The sequence below is a fragment of the Fulmarus glacialis genome, unplaced genomic scaffold (genome assembly GCF_000690835.1).
Source record: "Fulmarus glacialis isolate BGI_N327 unplaced genomic scaffold, ASM69083v1 scaffold41825, whole genome shotgun sequence".
Taxonomy (NCBI): Eukaryota; Metazoa; Chordata; class Aves; order Procellariiformes; family Procellariidae; genus Fulmarus; species Fulmarus glacialis.
The window spans coordinates 187-18,347 of NW_009215718.1; the positions used below are offsets into that span (position 1 = coordinate 187).

General features: G+C 40.0%; 1 protein-coding gene across 1 annotated transcript; it reads right to left on the reverse strand.

Moving 5' to 3' along the window:
- Positions 1–1,573: 1,573 nt before the first annotated feature.
- TNFRSF11B (tumor necrosis factor receptor superfamily, member 11b) lies at positions 1,574–17,663 on the reverse strand. The gene is made up of 5 exons (XM_009579031.1): positions 17,558–17,663; positions 7,701–8,070; positions 3,838–4,032; positions 3,286–3,510; positions 1,574–2,126 (listed from the first exon to the last, which is right to left on the reverse strand). Exons 1-5 carry the CDS (start codon positions 17,585–17,587, stop codon positions 1,738–1,740), a joined length of 1,209 nt encoding a protein of 402 aa, XP_009577326.1. The 5' UTR covers positions 17,588–17,663; the 3' UTR covers positions 1,574–1,737.
- Between the last annotated feature and the right edge of the window lie 498 nt (positions 17,664–18,161).

Here is an 18,161-nt window from a genome sequence, read left to right on the forward strand (position 1 = left end):
AAATTAGGGATTTTTTGTGCATGTTCAGCACCATTTCTCAGCTACACTGATAAATGAGATGCTAATATATAGCATGTGAAATATAAAAGGGAGTTTATTCCTTTTGATACAAAAAGTGATGTGAAAATTCAGTGAAAAATGAAACCCACGTATTTTAAAGCAATATGTCCCGTTTGTACTCTCTGTAAGGAGAGCACTTCTGATAAGCACCTATCATATCTACCAGGAATCTCTTTCTCATTCTTTGCTTAAGATTGTCTCATTTGTAGTAGAGGAATATTTGCCATACAAGGCTAAATGCTGATGGCTTTTCTTTCCTTTACACAAGGGAAAAGAATATGTTGAATACTCAAGCTCTGTTCCCATGGTTTAAAGAAAAAAACAAGAGTGCAGTCTCTCTCTGCAGCCACCACTTGGCTTGCACTGTGAATGATCACTGGTCCTTAAAATTACGTGAGCTTTTGATAACAGCACTCATTCATACACTCTCTGTTCCCTTGGGCCCAATTCTTTGCAGGTGCCTCATTCTGTAGCTGAGGGCAATGGTAAATGATTTTTTTTTTTTTATGTGACCTCTCCGTGCTCCCCTCCTTTAAACATAGTGGCAATATGTGAGGCTTTCCAAGCCCATCAGGGCCGTGCATCATCTTTCCTCCATGAAATTACAAGCTGTGGTTAGGGCAAAGGTTTTGAGCTCTCCAAGAATGACACTGGGCCAAGAGTGATGCTGGGCCAAATGCGTCTATGGAGTTGTAATCGGTTGTATTGCAACCGCCTGGGCCCTCTGAACTAGAACCTTTAATACTTTTTACCTTCTTTTACACCTGTACAGTGACCATGAAAATCCAGTGCTCATCAATATTTACTTGGCTGGCGTATTAACTACCAGCCCAGATGGGGAGTAGTAGAGAGCCAAACCCAAGATAAGACGCGAAATCCACATGGTCTGTCTTTGTTATTTGTTCCTGCTTCAGAGTCAAGAGTAAAAATACCAGTCAAAAAGTAAACTGAAAAATTTAATTGTTTTATAAAATAAGATTATGAAATTCTATATAAAAATCCAGCTTCTTAAATATGGTACATTCACTTCCTCACAGAATATTTAAATATTCAGGTCATTACGCTATATTTTCACCGTATTTGAGTTAAAATAATTGGATAAATTAAAACATCCCTACCAAAAGATACCACAACTTATACAAATAAAACTAAGCAATAACACTTTTTTAAATACAAAATTTAAAGAAATTAATAACTCTTAGAGCATGCTACAAAATTTTGCCAGAAAAATATATGGGATCATTTTTGTTTAACTAGAAAATATACAGTGTGCTTTTCATTTCTCTTCCTAAAATTCAGTCTCATACAATTTCCATTTAACTTAATAAATATGTACAACAAAAATGTTTATTCCTCGAAGAATATAAATAGCAAATACTGTAGTAGAGCCTGGTCCAGCATTCTTTTCTCATCTAGCAACTATAGTGGGGCTTTTCAACTCTGAATGTGCAAAAATGCAGAATCAGGCTCTTAGTGTTATCAACAGGTTAATAGCTTTTACAAAAGTGATTTTATTTAAAAAAAAACTTCCAAAAACACTGCAAAAGACTTAGAGCTATTCCAGTCAGGCATTTCTATAAATAGTAAGACATAATGTAGGGCAACAACGGTCCAGTTTAATTACTGCTGGCAGTAATTAGGGAAAAATAGTCAATGGGGAACCAAAAATATCTTGAATTAGACACATCTTACTTTCACTGATTTAACTTGGTTCCCTATCATTTCTAAAAAGAGTTTCTGGTATAATCTATACATTGTAAATCTGTGAAGAAACTTAATCACCTTCTTCAGACTTTGGATGGTTCGTTTCGGAAAGTGGTATGTTTTCAAGTGCTTCAGTCCATACATTAAACCTTTAATGGTGTCTTGGTCACCATTCTTTATTCTCCACAGATTGAGAAGCTTCAGAACTTGCTCTGTAGGTTGACATAGTTTCATTGTGCGCTCGATATCTTCTTTTCCCACTTTCTTGCCTGGTAAGCTTGCCATCAGTGTGTTGAGATGTTCAAAGGTGAGGTTTGGGTGGCCAATATGCTTTAAGACACTGTTTTCACAAAGATCGATGTCTATAGAAAGCGAAAAGAAAAGAGAGGTAAGTACAATGCATTACAACTTTACCATGGCCTGCAAAAAACTTCCAAAATTCCAAGGTGAATGTTCCTTCCCAATTTTTTTTTTCTTTATTTCAAATAACTCTCTCAGCAATGGTTTTTTTTAGGCTCCAATTACGAAAAGCACTTAAGAATTTAATTAACTTTGCAAATACAAACAGCCCCAAATTACAAACAAACTTCATAGCAAGTATTTACTGCTATATGTTTGTTTCATCTATCTTGTAAAATGTTCTGTGTATGTGATAGGACTTCTAATATTTGGTTCCAGTGAATGAAAATTTTGCTCCTCTTCTTCAGAAATGTCTAGGCAAGCTTTGCTAGAACAGTCATTTGGGTTTTTGAAGTATTCTAGACACTTCACAGTCTGACATAAGCATACATACTAAAAAGGAGAGGGGAAAAAAAACATTCTGCAGCATTTTTCAAATCTATTCTGAGTGGACAAAAGGTCATTAGAATGCGGCGGTTGTTGATGGTGGCTTACATGAAAAGAGTTGGCCTGACTCTCATAAAAATCTTGGTGTTAACATTGCAGCACTATTTCACCTTTGACACCTGTCTTGGCAGATTCAGCACAAACAAAGCAGTGAATTGGCATGACAAATAGGTACCAGAAGGGAAAAAGAAGGAAAAGCCTGTCTGTGTATTCCTCACTCCCATGTGTCCCCATTCCGTGAATAGATGTCCTAGTCTGAGCTGCCAGTCTCCACTTTATAGAAAACAAATTGCACTTTCTGTTGCAGGCATCCATGTCTACCCTCAACAGCCACTGCTCAAATATAACAGTGGGAAACATTTTCCCCACTTGATCAAAATTCTTCACATGTTGTGCAGTCTCAAAAGGGGATCTTGGCTGTGACACCACACACGCTCCCAAGGGGGCTACAAGTCTGGGAAGAATTCAGTCCTCAACTGATCAGGAGAAGCTGAATTCTCTTCCTGCTTCCCCTCAACTTCACTGTGCTTGCTGCATCAATAGATGCAATAGATTTAAGCCCTGCAGGTCCACCTCAGAGCATAACACATCACCAGCAGGTATTTGATCCCAAGCAATTTTTAAAACGCCATTTAGAAGGTTGCTTTTAATATACATACTATCAAAATAAGGTACCTTGAATAATCTTCTTGACCATGTCCTGTTCTTTGTTTTGCTGCTTCCATAATTTCAAAAGCTGGAAGGTCTGCTCTTGAGAACTGTGCCTTTGTTTAATCCTTTCAATATTTTCTGTGCTAACCTTTGTCCCAGGCAAACTATCTGCTAGTATGTTCAGCCAGTTAGGTGTGAGGTGGGTAGGAACAGCAAACCTGAACAAAGCCTCCTCGCACAGGGTCACATCTGAAATGAGAAAGAGAAAAAGCATATATCAATTGTTCTGATCTCTGTTACCCTGCTTCTCTCTGGAAAAAAAAAAAAAAAGTAGCAAGGATAATAAGAAAAAAATGCTTAAAAAACAAAGAAAGAAGTGGTCTTTATTGTGCTGTCGCTCTCTATGCTTGAGTTCCATTTGGTCTGACCTCCAATAATTAAAACTCTACTATGGCCACCACTATAGCAGGCAAATGGCTAACAAGCTAGATATTTTTATCATAAATGCTGATACATTAATTTTAACTGTAATTAAAGGTGTGTTTTCAGAGCACTCTTCCTTAATATGATACATACCTATTCCACATTTTTGAGGTGCCGTATCTGTATTTTCCTGACAGACATTGTCACGAACTGCATTTCCCTTCAATGCTATTTTGAAACCCAGTGCACTACAGTTTGTGTGCTTTAGACAGGCTGCTTTGGATGAGGTTTCATTTGAGAAAAATCCTTCTGGACATCTCTTACATACAGTGTCACTCTCAGGGGTACCTGTGGAAACAGGAGAACAATGCATCCAATTACATGTAACCTCAACTGTGAAAAAAACCACAAGAATACAAAAATAAAAGAAAATATTCCTCCCAAAATTGTCATGCTTCTGCTTTTCACATTTCTGATCTGTGAAGGAATCACATTTAGAAAAAAAAACACTTCAGTTTTTAAAAACAAAAAAGATTCTTCTTTAAGAGAATGATGTTCCTGCTGGAGTAACAGAGTAAATAGTACTATTACTTACACTTGTTACCAACTTTAAAATCAGTAATTACTGATTAAATCAGTAATTTCATAAAGTAATATCTTTAAATCAGTAATTACTTGAGTCTATTCAGACATTACATGATGTCTGACTTTCATCCTTCAACTGTACAAATATTCTGCAAAATAATTAAATGGCACAAGAAACTGCTCTAAATCATACTCTGTAATATCTGCCCAGAACCTTACTCGAATGGGTTACTTTAGTTCTAGCTAAAAATATCTAACTAAATATCAACTAACGACCCTCTGAAAAGTACTTTCCCTGCTCAAATATTAAATTATACAGGAAAATAGAATTTCAGTAACATTTTTGAACTTTTTTTCTGGGCTTGAATAAAATATTATTTGAAGCAAAGAAAGTAGATTGTCCAATATAGTAAAAATATTTAATATACATACATATGTTTTGCTTGGTGTTTTACTTTTATAGGGCACAGTTTTACTTCAGAACCAAATATATGATACAACAATAGAATGACAATATGTGGTTCTATCACATTGACAAAGAGGAAGAAAATTAAAGCATGAAATCTGAAACAATGCAAACAGCCTAAACACCAGTGGCAGGAAAATAACAGCACCAATAAATGCTGTATATTCACTCTTAATTCATCTTTATTCAGCCAACATTTAAGCAAGTCCTGAAGTCTAACATCTAATCTTGCATTATTGAACATGAACTTAAGCACATGCTTAAAATTCTTTGGAAATAATTGGAAATTATATTTGAATAAGAAAATGCCTCCATCTAGTGTATTTTGGAAGTATTTACATGTGGATGCTTATTTTAATGCTAGCTTTTAAGTAAATTTTATTTATTTGGGGCATTTCCTTACAGAAAAAGAGTACAAATCTCCAGTTTTCAACCAGCTGTGAAATAAAGAGTAAGAATAAGAATAAAGAATAATACTTGCATACACCCAACCTAGCACTTCTTTCATCAGACAGCAAGTGAAAAACAAAGGAGAATTTTTTCATTGTGCATCTGAAAATCAGAGATCCTGTGTATTGCCAAACCCCCCAAATCCTCCGCGTTCCACAGCCAGCGCCCAACCCGCAGCAGCGGCGTCCGCCCTTGCGTTTTCTTGCACAATGTGCTCTGCCTGTGGCTCTGGGCTGTGCGAAACTCCAGCCAGCACCTGCACCTGAGCAGGCAGCAATTAGCTTTGCTGGGAAGGCTGAATTTTTAGCAACTTCCCCTGCTACAGACATGCCGCTGTTGTGTTCCAGCAGCGAGGCAGGGGAGGAAAGGAGAGTCCCTGCAAATGGTGCGTCGTTCTGCTCAGAGCTTCCCGTATAACCTTTGCGGCGCAAGAGGGAAATAAACCGGGTAATCCATCAGTGTTCTCGGGGTTGAGCAGAAAGTCACCTCCCAGCTTTGCCAGCTTCTTCTTCGCTGCTTATCTGGCCGCTCTTGTTCAGGGCACAAACGGCCTCAGCCCAGATGCCCTTCCGCCGCTCCCTCCAATTCGCCTGGAATCCCCCATTCTCCCCAGGGAAACGGCAGCCGCCGCCGGGGAGATAAGTGCAGCCGCGGAGCAGCGCTGCTTCCCCAGCGCATTGCTGCTAAAAACTCTGCCACGTACAGGGCCAACCGCGGCAGAAAGGAACAAAACCTTAATCTACACTCACAAAAGGGGACTCCCAAAGTAAAGTGATCTGACCAACGTAATCATGAGCAACCGGCAGTGGGGAAACAGATTTCTAATGCTTTAAGCTTTGAATGAGACACTGGACCACACCATCTCCCTGTGTGGCAGTGGAAGCATATTTTTCTACACTTAGGTTTTATTTCACCTGAATTTACATCGTTACAAAGTTCAAGGCTATCATATGGCAGAAAGCGGGAACACAGTGTGGTCCATGCTTATTAAATTCTTAGTCGATGCCTCACCTCAAAAGCTGACTATTGACACAGGGGGACGCAATTATTTTTACAATGTTTTCATTCCTTGTTTGAGGTCTGCTTGGGTTTAGCTGATTCATTTGATGGTCTTTTGGAAACCAACTTTCCAATAAATTACAGGATTCGACAATTTATCTTCTTCCAAAGTTTGTTTCATTTTGAACTGAGGGATTCAAATTTGCCTGCCACAGTTTCACTCGCATCACTTGCAGGGATGCAGCAGGCTGGTTGCTCAGGGAATTTATACTTCTTTGCTTGCTTCCCAAACCGGCTTTCTGAGAACTTTCTTTCTGTCCCCTTTTTACTTGCGGCTGAGGTACAGTGGAACCCTATTAACCCAAGCCCCTGGGTATAACTATTTAGGTTAATGAAGGTTTATAATATGGAAATGCTGCCAGTGAAAATGCTTAGCAATGGCAAGAGCATCAGGATAGTGCTTAGTTAACCAATTACCAGGGGAATAGTCAGCACCTACAGCAGCGACGTTACTCCTTACATCAAAGTTCTTCTCCAGTGAGATGTTCATAACGTGAGGAAGGACTCCCGACCTGTCATTCAGCATAGCTCTAAAATGTATAGGCCAGCCCTAGTGTTTCTCACTATATACATAATTCCTAGGGAAGCAATTCTGTAGTCTGGAGATTGGTTGCCTACGGGTTTGTGTCTGAGACGCTTTGATTTTCTGTATTCCCTTCCTCAGTGCTCTTCTCTGGGCAGTTATCAATCTCCAGTACAATAACAGTTTACAATTCTTTCAGGCTGTATTAAATACTGGAGCTAAACTGGGCCATGACATTTGCCAAATGATAAATGAGGTATTTTGTTTTGAGAGAAGAACTTATTATTGGTTTAACAATTTATGTTGTCTTAAATGAAGAATACACTCCACTGAAAAGTGCCGCTTCGCTCTGTATCCCCACCAGACATACAGCACAATGCCAGCCTGCTTGACAAAGAAACAGTTGTTTGTTTGATAATAGTAACAGTTTCCCTAAGAGTTCCTCTTAGGATGCTGATAATGAATTATTACCACATATTGCTGTGATGCTAGAGCTATATTAATACTGTTATAATTATACACTTGGTGTCAAACACGTAGTGCTCCTGGTGTTTGTCAAGATATACAGTTGCTTGAAACAGCAGATTTCAAAATGAAAAACATTATTATTTATCACACACACAAATACTACATTCCAGATAATGTTCCTTTAAAAGAGGCAATCCATCATGTTTCTCATTAGAGTGCAATTTGCTACATTTGCTACTGCCATTAAGTTATATATTATAGTAGGAGCAGGGTATTCCACTGAGAAATGTTCCTTTGGCTACAGTCCAAATGATGCAGACTAGGAACAGGTTCAATTGGCTTTACAATTTACTGTCCTGTAATTTCATCTGGATGAGCCTCTTTCCTAATCTTTTAACTGCCACGAGTCATCGACGTGCGGTAGAGCTCTAATTAAGTCTGTGCGTATTGACAAGCGGTACATACCTGGCTGTGCAACGCCAAATCCGGGAGGACACTCTGTGTGCTTTAAACAAAACTCGAGTTCCAGGTATCTGCCTTCGATGCACTCACAGACACGGTTCTGCGTGCTGGTGCACTCCTGCTTGACGTACTGCAGCTCTTTGCAAACGGCGCTGCAGTACTGGCATTCATCGTTGCTGTTCCACTCTTCGGCGTAGTACTGACCCGGGCACGGGGCACACTGCGTCGGGCTGGTGGCTGTACAGTGCTGCTTTACGTAGCTCCCAGGAGGGCACTGGTCACACAGCAGTTGACGAGATGTCCCCGGGTCGTAATGAGGATACTTGGGGAGAGAGTCGTCCTGGATGGTCCACTTAACAGAAATGTCCAAGAGCTAGCAACAGGAAAAAAAAAACACCGTTCACTTTAGTTCTGGGGAGCACCGTGGTCACAAAGAAACCTACATTTTAATGAGTTTATGAGCCTAATCATGTCGCTATCTTCAAAAAAATGTTTGCATTAGATATTTATTAAATATTAGCCAGCTTCTGGACTCTCCCATGTCTATCTTAGAATGGGAAAATTTTAGGACCTTATCCAGCAAATCTTCCCAATGTAAGTACTTCCTTGTTCTTCCAGAGATGTAGATCCTATTCTTCTCCCATTTACACTCTTTTAATATCACTGGGCAATGACCTTTTGCCACCTGGCACCAGAGAACCTGGCCTATTGGTTTCATTGGCAACACGCTCGATGCACAGCAAGGTGGGGGTTATGCACTCCTGTGTTCTTAAGTATCAAGTACTTCAGATGCAAAAGGAATGGTATCTAAGCCTACAAATCTGACCGGCGTACTGCACCATTACCACAGATACCTTTAAAGGTAATTCCTTACAATATTTCTTTTTACCAGCAACAAATGGCTAGAACAATATAGGTCATTTTTTAACGCCTTCCATTTAATCTTGCACTGAAATGCAGCAGCTCTGGGGATAAAACATGGCAGCTACATCCAGTATGAAGATGCAGCTTCAGACAGAGGTAAAGAATGCTGCAGTTCATGAAGGACTTAATCGCATGAGCTGGAAGAGGCCAGGCTAATGCTTTCATTTCCTATCTAAAAGCACAGGCTTACAGCTGTCATGAGGACCTGGTTCAGTACCGGCACATGTCATGACCACTACACTCCTTCTGCTTCCTGCACCAGTCTGCTTTGCTGGTGCGATTTGGGATCTAGCCATCTGAGATCACCTTGCCCTTCTGCAGAGACAACCTCCATATCACGTCATTTTGGTCCTGTAACTGAAAAATTGGTTCTGTGGCTCCACCAGCCTACCAAAAAAAAACCTCTTAGGTTTAGTCCCTATGTACTGCCCCGAGCCCCACGGGGTCCACGGGCAGCTCACTCTCCCCACTGAGAACCCGTCTCTGCCCCAGCGCTGCATGATCGACGCGCCACTTCTCTTCTAAAACTTGTACATTTTATAAAGATGAAGTAAACTGGCTCTGAATGAAGATTTTTTTCTATGTATCCATTCAAATTGTAGATCCAACTGACTTGTCTTTGTTGCTATTTTAATCCCAGTCAGCTAATACAGAGTTGCCAATTCAATTTCAAGAACGTATTTTCCTCTTTTCCATTGCAGATGTCCCCAAAATGTAAGTGGAATTAACTCTTTTTATTTATTCAGACTCTGTATTTCCTAACGAGGCTTCATCTAAAGGCCTCACTTCTGCCACAGCATGGCACTTCTTAAGTCATAGTCTTATTAAGGTTGGAAAGGATAATTTAATCGTTCATCTGCATTAACACTAGTCGCAGTGTTTGCAACAAGTAATATTAGGTGCCTAAATTAGGAACTCTTACCGCTTAAGAAAATATTCTTAAGTGCATTCTCCTGTTGCCTGTCTGTGAATCCACTTTTTATACAGCTGTACTTAGACAGGCTGAAGAATGAAATGCACATAGTCTGGATATTCCCCACAGCCTCTTCTAGTTACCCTTGACGAAGCCCTGCAACTTGTCCGATCTGTGATTTCTACAGGTGGAGATCCCACTTTTTCTTGTGGTCTCAATGCACAATCGCTTCCATTGTGAGAAATTCCTTATTACTCATTGAAGTTTGATGTACCACTCCATTTTTCTGAAATAACTGAATCTGTTTCATGTGATCTATTTAACAAGAGGGTGCAGCATGTTTTTTAATAGTGAATGGCTTTCCACTGATGAAAAATGCACCCACCCTTGGTAAATCTCCAGCTATTACTCTTGTAATGAGGAAGTCCTGGTAATCCCATTAATCGTTGATGCAAACAGTCAGGTTTTCTTCTATGGTTTTTATTCAGTAATAGATAATACAGCAACCCAGAGTCCAAGACTTGCATGGACACACGCATTCCCTTCACAGAACATAACAGACTGCAACACGCGGCACAGATGCTACAAAGACAAGCATCAACCCACATTTCATGCACATGTCTGTGGAAACCCAAGACAATACCCAATGCAGATGAAAATCTTGAACACTGATGAATACTTGAACAACACATGTGTGAAAATTATTAGGGACAGCAACCAGACATGCGGGCAGCATGTCCTCGTGCAGAAACGCCAGTTTTCCTTCTCTGCAATGCACAGCTCACAGCAATCCCCAAGCTGTCACTGCAGCAGAATCTGCTGCTCTGGGTCGTGCCTCTAACCTTGGTGACACGTTTTCAGGTGCTGAATGGTTAGGTGGACCATTTCATGACTGCTCAGCTGCCCTCTGCAACATGCAGGAGCAAGAACAAGATTTTCTCTATCATCTTCCTTACTCAACCATTTACATTGGAAATCATACATGAGGCAAGGGAGACGTTTTGCCACAGGGGATGATTCAGGATTAAAAATAATTGAAATTCAATAATCAGGGTATGAGAGCATGGAGTTTAGTAGGGAAAAATGTAGGCACTTGCTTCCTGAAGAACCTACAGCTATGTGAAGCAAGCCAATAAAAATTCAACACAATCTGAAAGGAATTGATTTAAAAAACTGGGCAAAAAAGTACTCTGTGTGTGTGAGACTACATGAAGTTTTGCCTTTGGAAGTACCAATAGCTATGAACTATTAATGGCAACCAGAATACTATTAATCTAAATGAGCATAACCAATAACCATAATAATAGGATTAATAAATCAGCATCACTAAAAGGACGATCGGTCTTTGCATTTGATTTTTTCTTTGTGTTTTTAAAAGAAAAGCACATCACACCTGTCTTCCCTTCTTTCCCAGAAACACACATTACGTAGCTGCAGTAATCCATCCATCAGTGGCTGAGCCATACGTATTCAGGATCCAACTCTTTTATTTAGTAAACAATTTTGACAAAAGATTTTTCAGTCAAACTAAAGCTATAAATGCAATCAATATCTCAGTATTTTACCAGAACATTTTATACATAATTTTCAACATAGAGCTAGATTACCATTACTATTACTGTTTGACTACTATGATCCTATTAGTACAGTGAGCTGTGCAACTCATTGCCATAGGACGTTGTAAACGGTTGAGTTCAAAATGTTACTTGACATAGTAATGGAGGAAAAATAATAAAGGGCTATTAAACATAAGCATCACCTTTTGATCAGGAAATCCCAAACCACAAATTGCTTGAGTCTGGAGGAGTGTTTTGGAAAAATATCACTATTTTTCTGCCTTTTTCCTCCATCTCCTCTATGCATCAGTTATCAATCCCTGCCATAGACAGCATATGGGGCTTTTTAGGGCATTTTTTCTGGATTATTTTTTTCTTAGACCCAGTACAGCCATTTGTATGTTGTTAAGTAAATTTCTAGACTCCAATTCCCCATACCACACTTCTTCATAAGACTATTGTAGGTCCCTTAATAACACTTAAGAGAATAGATCTGCAAGATTGTCTTCTATGCAGATTGAAAACACCTAGCACATGTGAGTATGCTGAATATGTTATTATTACCATACTATTATTATTGCTGAATATGCAACCTGAAAATCAGAAGTTATCCTTGAACCTACCTCAAGTGCCAAAGTAAAAGCAATCTATTTTTAGAAGTTCTGCAAAAATGTAGGAAGAATGGTGGAAGGTAATTAAATATAATTTTTACTAGTTTTACTGCAGCAACTTGACACAAACAGAATGAAAAGATTCTTCTTGTCCCCCAGTTCACAGAATAAGCTAAAGGGGAATGTCACTAAATTGTCCTTTCTCCTGGCCTAAGACACACTGAATTTGTGCTTACATTAGCAAGCTGGATCACCTGTTACAGCAGATTTGCAGAGCAAAACAGATGGTGCCAAGTATGATTCAGAGAGGGTATTTTGGACTAACTTCAGTCTGCTCTCATGGACTGAGCATGCATTAGCGGTTACAGCGCATCTGGTGCGTCTCTGGAGTCCATCTCTGGATTTACCTTCATCAATCCAGTTTACTTTTGTAAATCCACTTTGTGCACTCCAAGTCTGCTCTGATGTGCAAACTAAAATACAGTAAATAAGGATGATCAGGAGAGGCCCTTCAAAAGCATGTTCCCAAATCAAATTAAAATGGTAATTAAATGCATTTTATTCATTCCTGACATTTCTCCTCCTAAACTATGCTATGACTAACTTGGTAGCAGATTCTCAGCCACATAAAACTTATGATAGACCTGAATGCCCACACTTAAAGGTGGGCTATGTACTAAACACCTGAATCTCTGCTGTAAGAAACAGCACTATTTGAGCACATGAAAATGCCATGGTCAGAACTTACTAGTTCTGAACATTGGTCTTCCAAAAAGCTTCACAGAAAGCAGTATTTCTCCTATAATCATGCTGGCACTGGCCTGTTTTGCTTTTGCTGGAGAAGAAGGTATGTTCCAGTTTGAAAGGAGGAAGAAGCTGGAAGTCTGGCTTCAGTTTACTGGAATCAGAAGTAGGGGCAATGAGCATGTTCACCCTTTAACTCTTAAGAAACCAAAGTTGGAGTCTATCAGTGCTACACCTGTCCAAAGCAATGGATTTGTCATTCAGAAGACTGCATAAAATTCTGTGCATCCTTGTTTAGGAAAGGCTAATTCAGCCTGGAAGAGGTACAGAGAAATTTTAGAAGAAAATGGAGAGCTTCACCTCGAAGAGGATCTTGACTTGTTCAATAGCTTGGCAAATCAAAACAGTACCTATAGATTCAGATGGACAGTGAGAGAGAAGAACTTTCTCCGTTAAAGGATAATGCTGGCAAACGAAAAGGGGATTCTCTTGTCAGAGGAAGTTTGGGAACAGACTTTTACTGAGAAGCAGGTGCAAGAAACCCAAGTAGCTTAAATATAGCTCTCAATGCATTTCTGAAAGCAAATACGCCATTTGGTTTCCTGGAAGAGCTGGAGAACAGACTGAAAAGATCTAGGCAGTTTCTTTCAATTTTAAACTCTAAGAAAATCCTTTATATCCCAACACCGATGGAAGCCAATGAAACTCAACATCTTGTTCATCTCAACAAATTAACTGTTAGTCTGATTCAGAGTACACTCAATTGCAAATGGTTTTCCTAAGGGTAGTGAAATGCAAGGCTCAATTTAAAAAATCAGTCCCAAAGATTGGGGTTTTTTGTTCTATGAGTATGAAATGCTATCAGTAACAAAATAATAACAACAAAACCAAACCAAAACAAAATCTAGTATCATTAACCACATCTATCAACCTATTGGGTGAAATTCAGTTCTAGTGTCATGGGCTCAGTTCTGAAAGGACTGAAAAACTCAGTCCTCATTCATCTCCCTGGGCCAAATCCTGGGTACCTCTCCAGATGGGTGTCCCTGTATGAGGAATTGGGATAAACTGTAAATACAAGTCTAGTGTAAGTCAGTGTCATGCAAATAAATACTGAGAACTTATTCAAAATGAGTTACCCAAGGTTAAAAAGCAATTCTTTGATTGTGTGACTCAACACATTAGGCCTGAAGCTATATTTTTCCATACCATCTTTATGTCAGCATACACAATGCTAACATAAAAGGCCTGTGCAGTGCATTTATTTGAGACCTTAGAAGATGCTTTTGAAAGAGAAATAATGTGATTGTAAAATTTCATTTCAGATCTTGGGCATGAAAAAAGTACACGCCCTTTTCTTTCATCTTTAAATGTAAGGCAAAGAGCCGCTTGCTTTTTCTTGTTGAATTAAAATGAACTGGAAGACAAAGCACATAACGCAGAAATCCTTCAAGCATCATACCCTTAAATCACCGCTTTGTGAGAGAGAAGAAAGTGGCTTTTCAGCATATGAAAATATTATTATATAGCTTGGCTTTGTGGTTTTGGGTTGTAGACCAAAGGAGAATGTTTAATTTGCTGAGAAAGATAAATCTGTTTCTGTTTTGCATCCCACAACTATTCCGAAGCATATTTTCCTGCGTGATAAATAATCATTCATGGCATCTGTCAGATTGCTCCTACTGCTCGCATTGGGTTCAAAGTAAAACCTCACAACTCTCTTTCTTTGCCTTCTACACAAAGTACTTGGACAAAGCTAAGGCAGGAGGCCTTCACTTACCCTCAGCCCATAGGCAGAATGCCTCACTGAAATCACGCACAGACCCCAGAGAAATCCCAGTGGCAAAATATAGCACTGAATCATGTTAATGAGGTCCTCCTAATCAGTAGCTTGTCAAATCGAAACAGTATCTCTAGATCCAGTACATGACAATGTCATGCTGGATCAGAACCACGGCCGTCTATTGCAAATGACCATTGTAAAATATTTGTCATCTAGGGAGAAATGACTCCCATCCATCTGGGAGATACTCAGCTCTCATCCTCCTCACCTTGCTGTTTTGGGGGGCCCCATGCCATCACCAAATTTAACCTCTTTGGGCCAACAGCTATGCAGCACTGCTTACCCCGCGAGTTGCTGCAGGCTCACCAAGAGCACAGCCCAGACAAAGCACCTTTCGGCAGACCGCAGCTGGGTGTCAAGACCACAATGAAAGCTAAAATGGAGTCATTTTCGCTGGTTTGAGTTTAGCTTATAAAGCTGTTGCACCATTCTGCCAACTACTTCAATGCAATCCACCCATTTTGGACATAACGGGACCTACTTTTGTATGGAAGATGCTTTATAAAGTGGAGGCTGCTCTTTTACATAAATAACTAGTGACTCTCCTGAGCCCCTGTATTCTAAACTGAGGCTATCAACCACTGTCTTCATTTCTCTGTCAGTAAAGCAATATGTCAACAATTCAAATCTTGTAGAGACTTTGTAAGGCACCATTAGTTGTCATTCACAAAGCATTTTAGGGGTCTAAACTATTGTTTCATTTTCAGTGGTAGGAAAATGACATTCAGCTGAAGAGCAGTTTTGCATCTTATCAAAGAAGTGCTAAACTGAAAGTCTTCGTTTACATGAGTTACATTTGCCTAGAAGTTTGTGGAGGGATAAAGCAGAAAAGACTAACTAGCTACTCACCAAAAGATGTGTCTTATCCATAACTCATATTTTGGAACATTATTCACCAGAGTGACAGCAAGATTTAGAGATAACCCAACCCTGGGATGTTACCACCATGACTACAGTCTGCCTTTGCACTGAACAGAATTACTAACAACTGACCATCTAGCTAGAGAAACAGTACATCCAGTATTATGTGCAAACAGGTGTTTTTCTCCAGGAAGACTGTCAGAGTAGTAAATCTACTAGCATAAAAGTTACATACAGAAGGAACAAAATTGAAGTTTCTGTGAGATTTGAATAGTGGGTGTTATTTAAATAGTGACAATATCTTTTTAAAATTCTCCTGGTAACCTTGGAGTTTTATTTTTAACCAACATACATGCAGACAGACAGACAAAAAGTCAGACAGAAAGATAACTCCTACCCTCGCGGGCTGCAAAGCCACTGCTGCCTACACACAGCAAACCCAACAGGCCAGCCAGAAAAAGCATGTCACATGCGCCCAGACATCCAAAATAGAGAAAGGTCAAGTTTAAGGGTCAAGATAGTTACGTGACAAGTAATGAGGTCCAGCTCTGGGGAATTTCTTTCAATTCAGTCTGATTTCATAATGCTTGTCTGTTTGTAAGCAGTTTCAGCGTTCCAGCAAACAACACGTACATGCATGCACCACCACAGCAGGTCCCCTTTCTGAAACCTTACCAAAGAGGCCAAGGCTGAAAGTACATCATGTCCAAAGAGTCTTTTTTAGGTATGGTATCTCCAAAGAGTCTTTTTTAGGTATGGTGTAGCCAAACACAGACAACTTTGAACTGCTGTTGCACCTCTTACAAGTGTTCTTATAAAACAGGTACTAAAACTACTTTTCTGAGCTCTAGCACATCTGACAGGACTTAAACTTCACTGACAGTACTTAAACTTCACAATAACTTTAAATAAATTGCTTTTAAATAATAAAAAAGAAGAGTTGAATGATGAAGGTCTCTGGTATGTACTCCTGCCACTGACGTATTTCAGCTCCAAGACTCAGCTGCCGGAGGATTATGGTGAACTTCACCAAATGCTGTTACTTTATGGGAGAACATGAACAGGCACATTACATTTAATCAAAATCAAAATACCCATGTGATTATTTTATGACAGCAACAGGTAAGAAACCAACCTGATAACAGGCTGTTGCTGAAATTCCCAGATTAACTTCCTGTGCTTTCATATAGACAAAGAAGGCACAGCATCATACATGAGATGAAAAAGTTGTCCTGCGTTTCAATTTGCTTACCACGAGTCTGACGATTTTTGCTTCCCTTGTACCATTAATTACTTTGGTTTGTTTCTCAAAAAGCTCTTTCAGAAAGTTGTACAGAGAGTAATAAACATGCATTACTCATCGGATCCTGGAAATCTCGTTGCATTTATAAAAAACTTTCAAAATAATTGGATCTCAGTTCTAATGCTCTGCCACAACATTAATGCCACTGTACTCACCAAAACAACCCAGGAACAAGATACTGCGCAGGCATGCATAAGAGCCTGCTCTGAATATTATTTTTTAATGTTTTTCTTTGAATGTTTTTTTATCCAAAAGATGAATAGCCTCCAAATAGATGTTACACAGTACGCAGGTTTTAATTAATCTGACATCATATACAATTCCATATGGCTAAATGGATTAAATGACATTTTGAAAGATTTACTGCACTGCTAACATCTCTAAATTTGCATCTGGAAGTATCTTGCTAAATCACCAAGTAAACAAAAACTTATTAAAGCAGGGGCTTATACTGGATTTAATAACACAACTTTTTCTGTAATAGCTACTGACACAGCTACTAATTCATCACTTTCTTGCACATGAAGCTGAATTTTCTAAGCCAAAACAAGCACCACATGCTTGTGCTTTTTTCTGGAGTTCACAGTGGTTTTCCTGGGTAAGAAAGCCAGCCCAGTATCTGAGATACTGATCGGTGCCGCTGTAGCAACGATTACAGAGACAGGCAGGGATGGAGCTTTTGTAAATCAAAACCAAACATCCCAGCCTACAGTTTCTAAATTCATTCCTAGATACAGTGCTTTGTGTCAGCCCGGTATGATGAAGCCTTACAAAAAGAGAGAGGAAGATAGGAAAAAAGGCAAAAGAAAAGCAAATCATGCCACTACCTTAAGAATGGGATGAAAATCCCTGCTGCCTTCCTGGAGCTGGACGTGTCCATCGTGCTCCAAACCTCACCAGGAAAGCTTGGCGTGATGAAACAAAAAGGGTTTACCAAGAAAACGGAGAGAAGGCAAAAAAATCCCCAAAACCAAAAAAACCCAAACAAAACAAAAAAACCCAACAAAACAAAAAAAACCCAGAAGAAAAGCCGTATGTCTTTACAGCCTGATCTCTGAAGCTGTAATGCATCTTAAAGCCTATCTACCTCTCCGAACGGACTTACCACAAGCGTGCAGCACAGGAACTTGTTCATTGTGGTCGGTGGAAGAAACCTCAGCGAGCTGGGAAATCAGGCAGAGAGTCAGCTCCCGCTCCAGTCTCCTAGCAGCCTGCTTACATCCCCCAACATTAAAGACACGATATATATATAGTCCCGGTGTAACAGGAAGCTTTGGCTCAGCTTTGATCACTCATTCCCTACCATGACCAAACTTTTCTCTCTCTCTCGCTCTCTCTCCCCCTCTTTTTTTTTTTTAAGGAACCTGTAAAACTTGATGACTTAATGGAACCCTTTGAGTGCTCTAACCACAGGCTGGAAAATGCAGGAGGGAGTGTCAGGGGCTGGCCAGGGGAGGGTTTAATTGGGCTCTGTCTGTCTGTCTGTCCCCCCCTCCTCTCCCCTGAGCAGCTGGCTTGGAGGGGAGACGCACGCCCCGGGGAGGAGAGCGGCTCCCTCGGCACCCCAGGCTCACGGGAGACACAGTTAAAAATCACTGCTGGAGGCTGGGCCCCGGGGCCCTGCACAGCGCGGCCGCCTGCTCACAGGGCCCTCGAGCACACGCGGGGCTGCCATTTCCCAGGGAGGAAGAGGACTCCGGATCCCTGCC

Excerpts from the sequence above, each read along its gene's own strand:
- TNFRSF11B (XM_009579031.1), bottom strand. The coding sequence starts at position 17,587 with ATGAACAAGTTCCTGTGCTGCACGCTTGTG. Across the intron at positions 8,071-17,557 it reads TCCTGTGCTGCACGCTTGTG|CTCTTGGACATTTCTGTTAA; the intron begins GTAAGTCCGTTC and ends TCCTGTTGCTAG. Across the intron at positions 4,033-7,700 it reads ATTTGGCGTTGCACAGCCAG|GTACCCCTGAGAGTGACACT; the intron begins GTATGTACCGCT and ends CTGTTTCCACAG.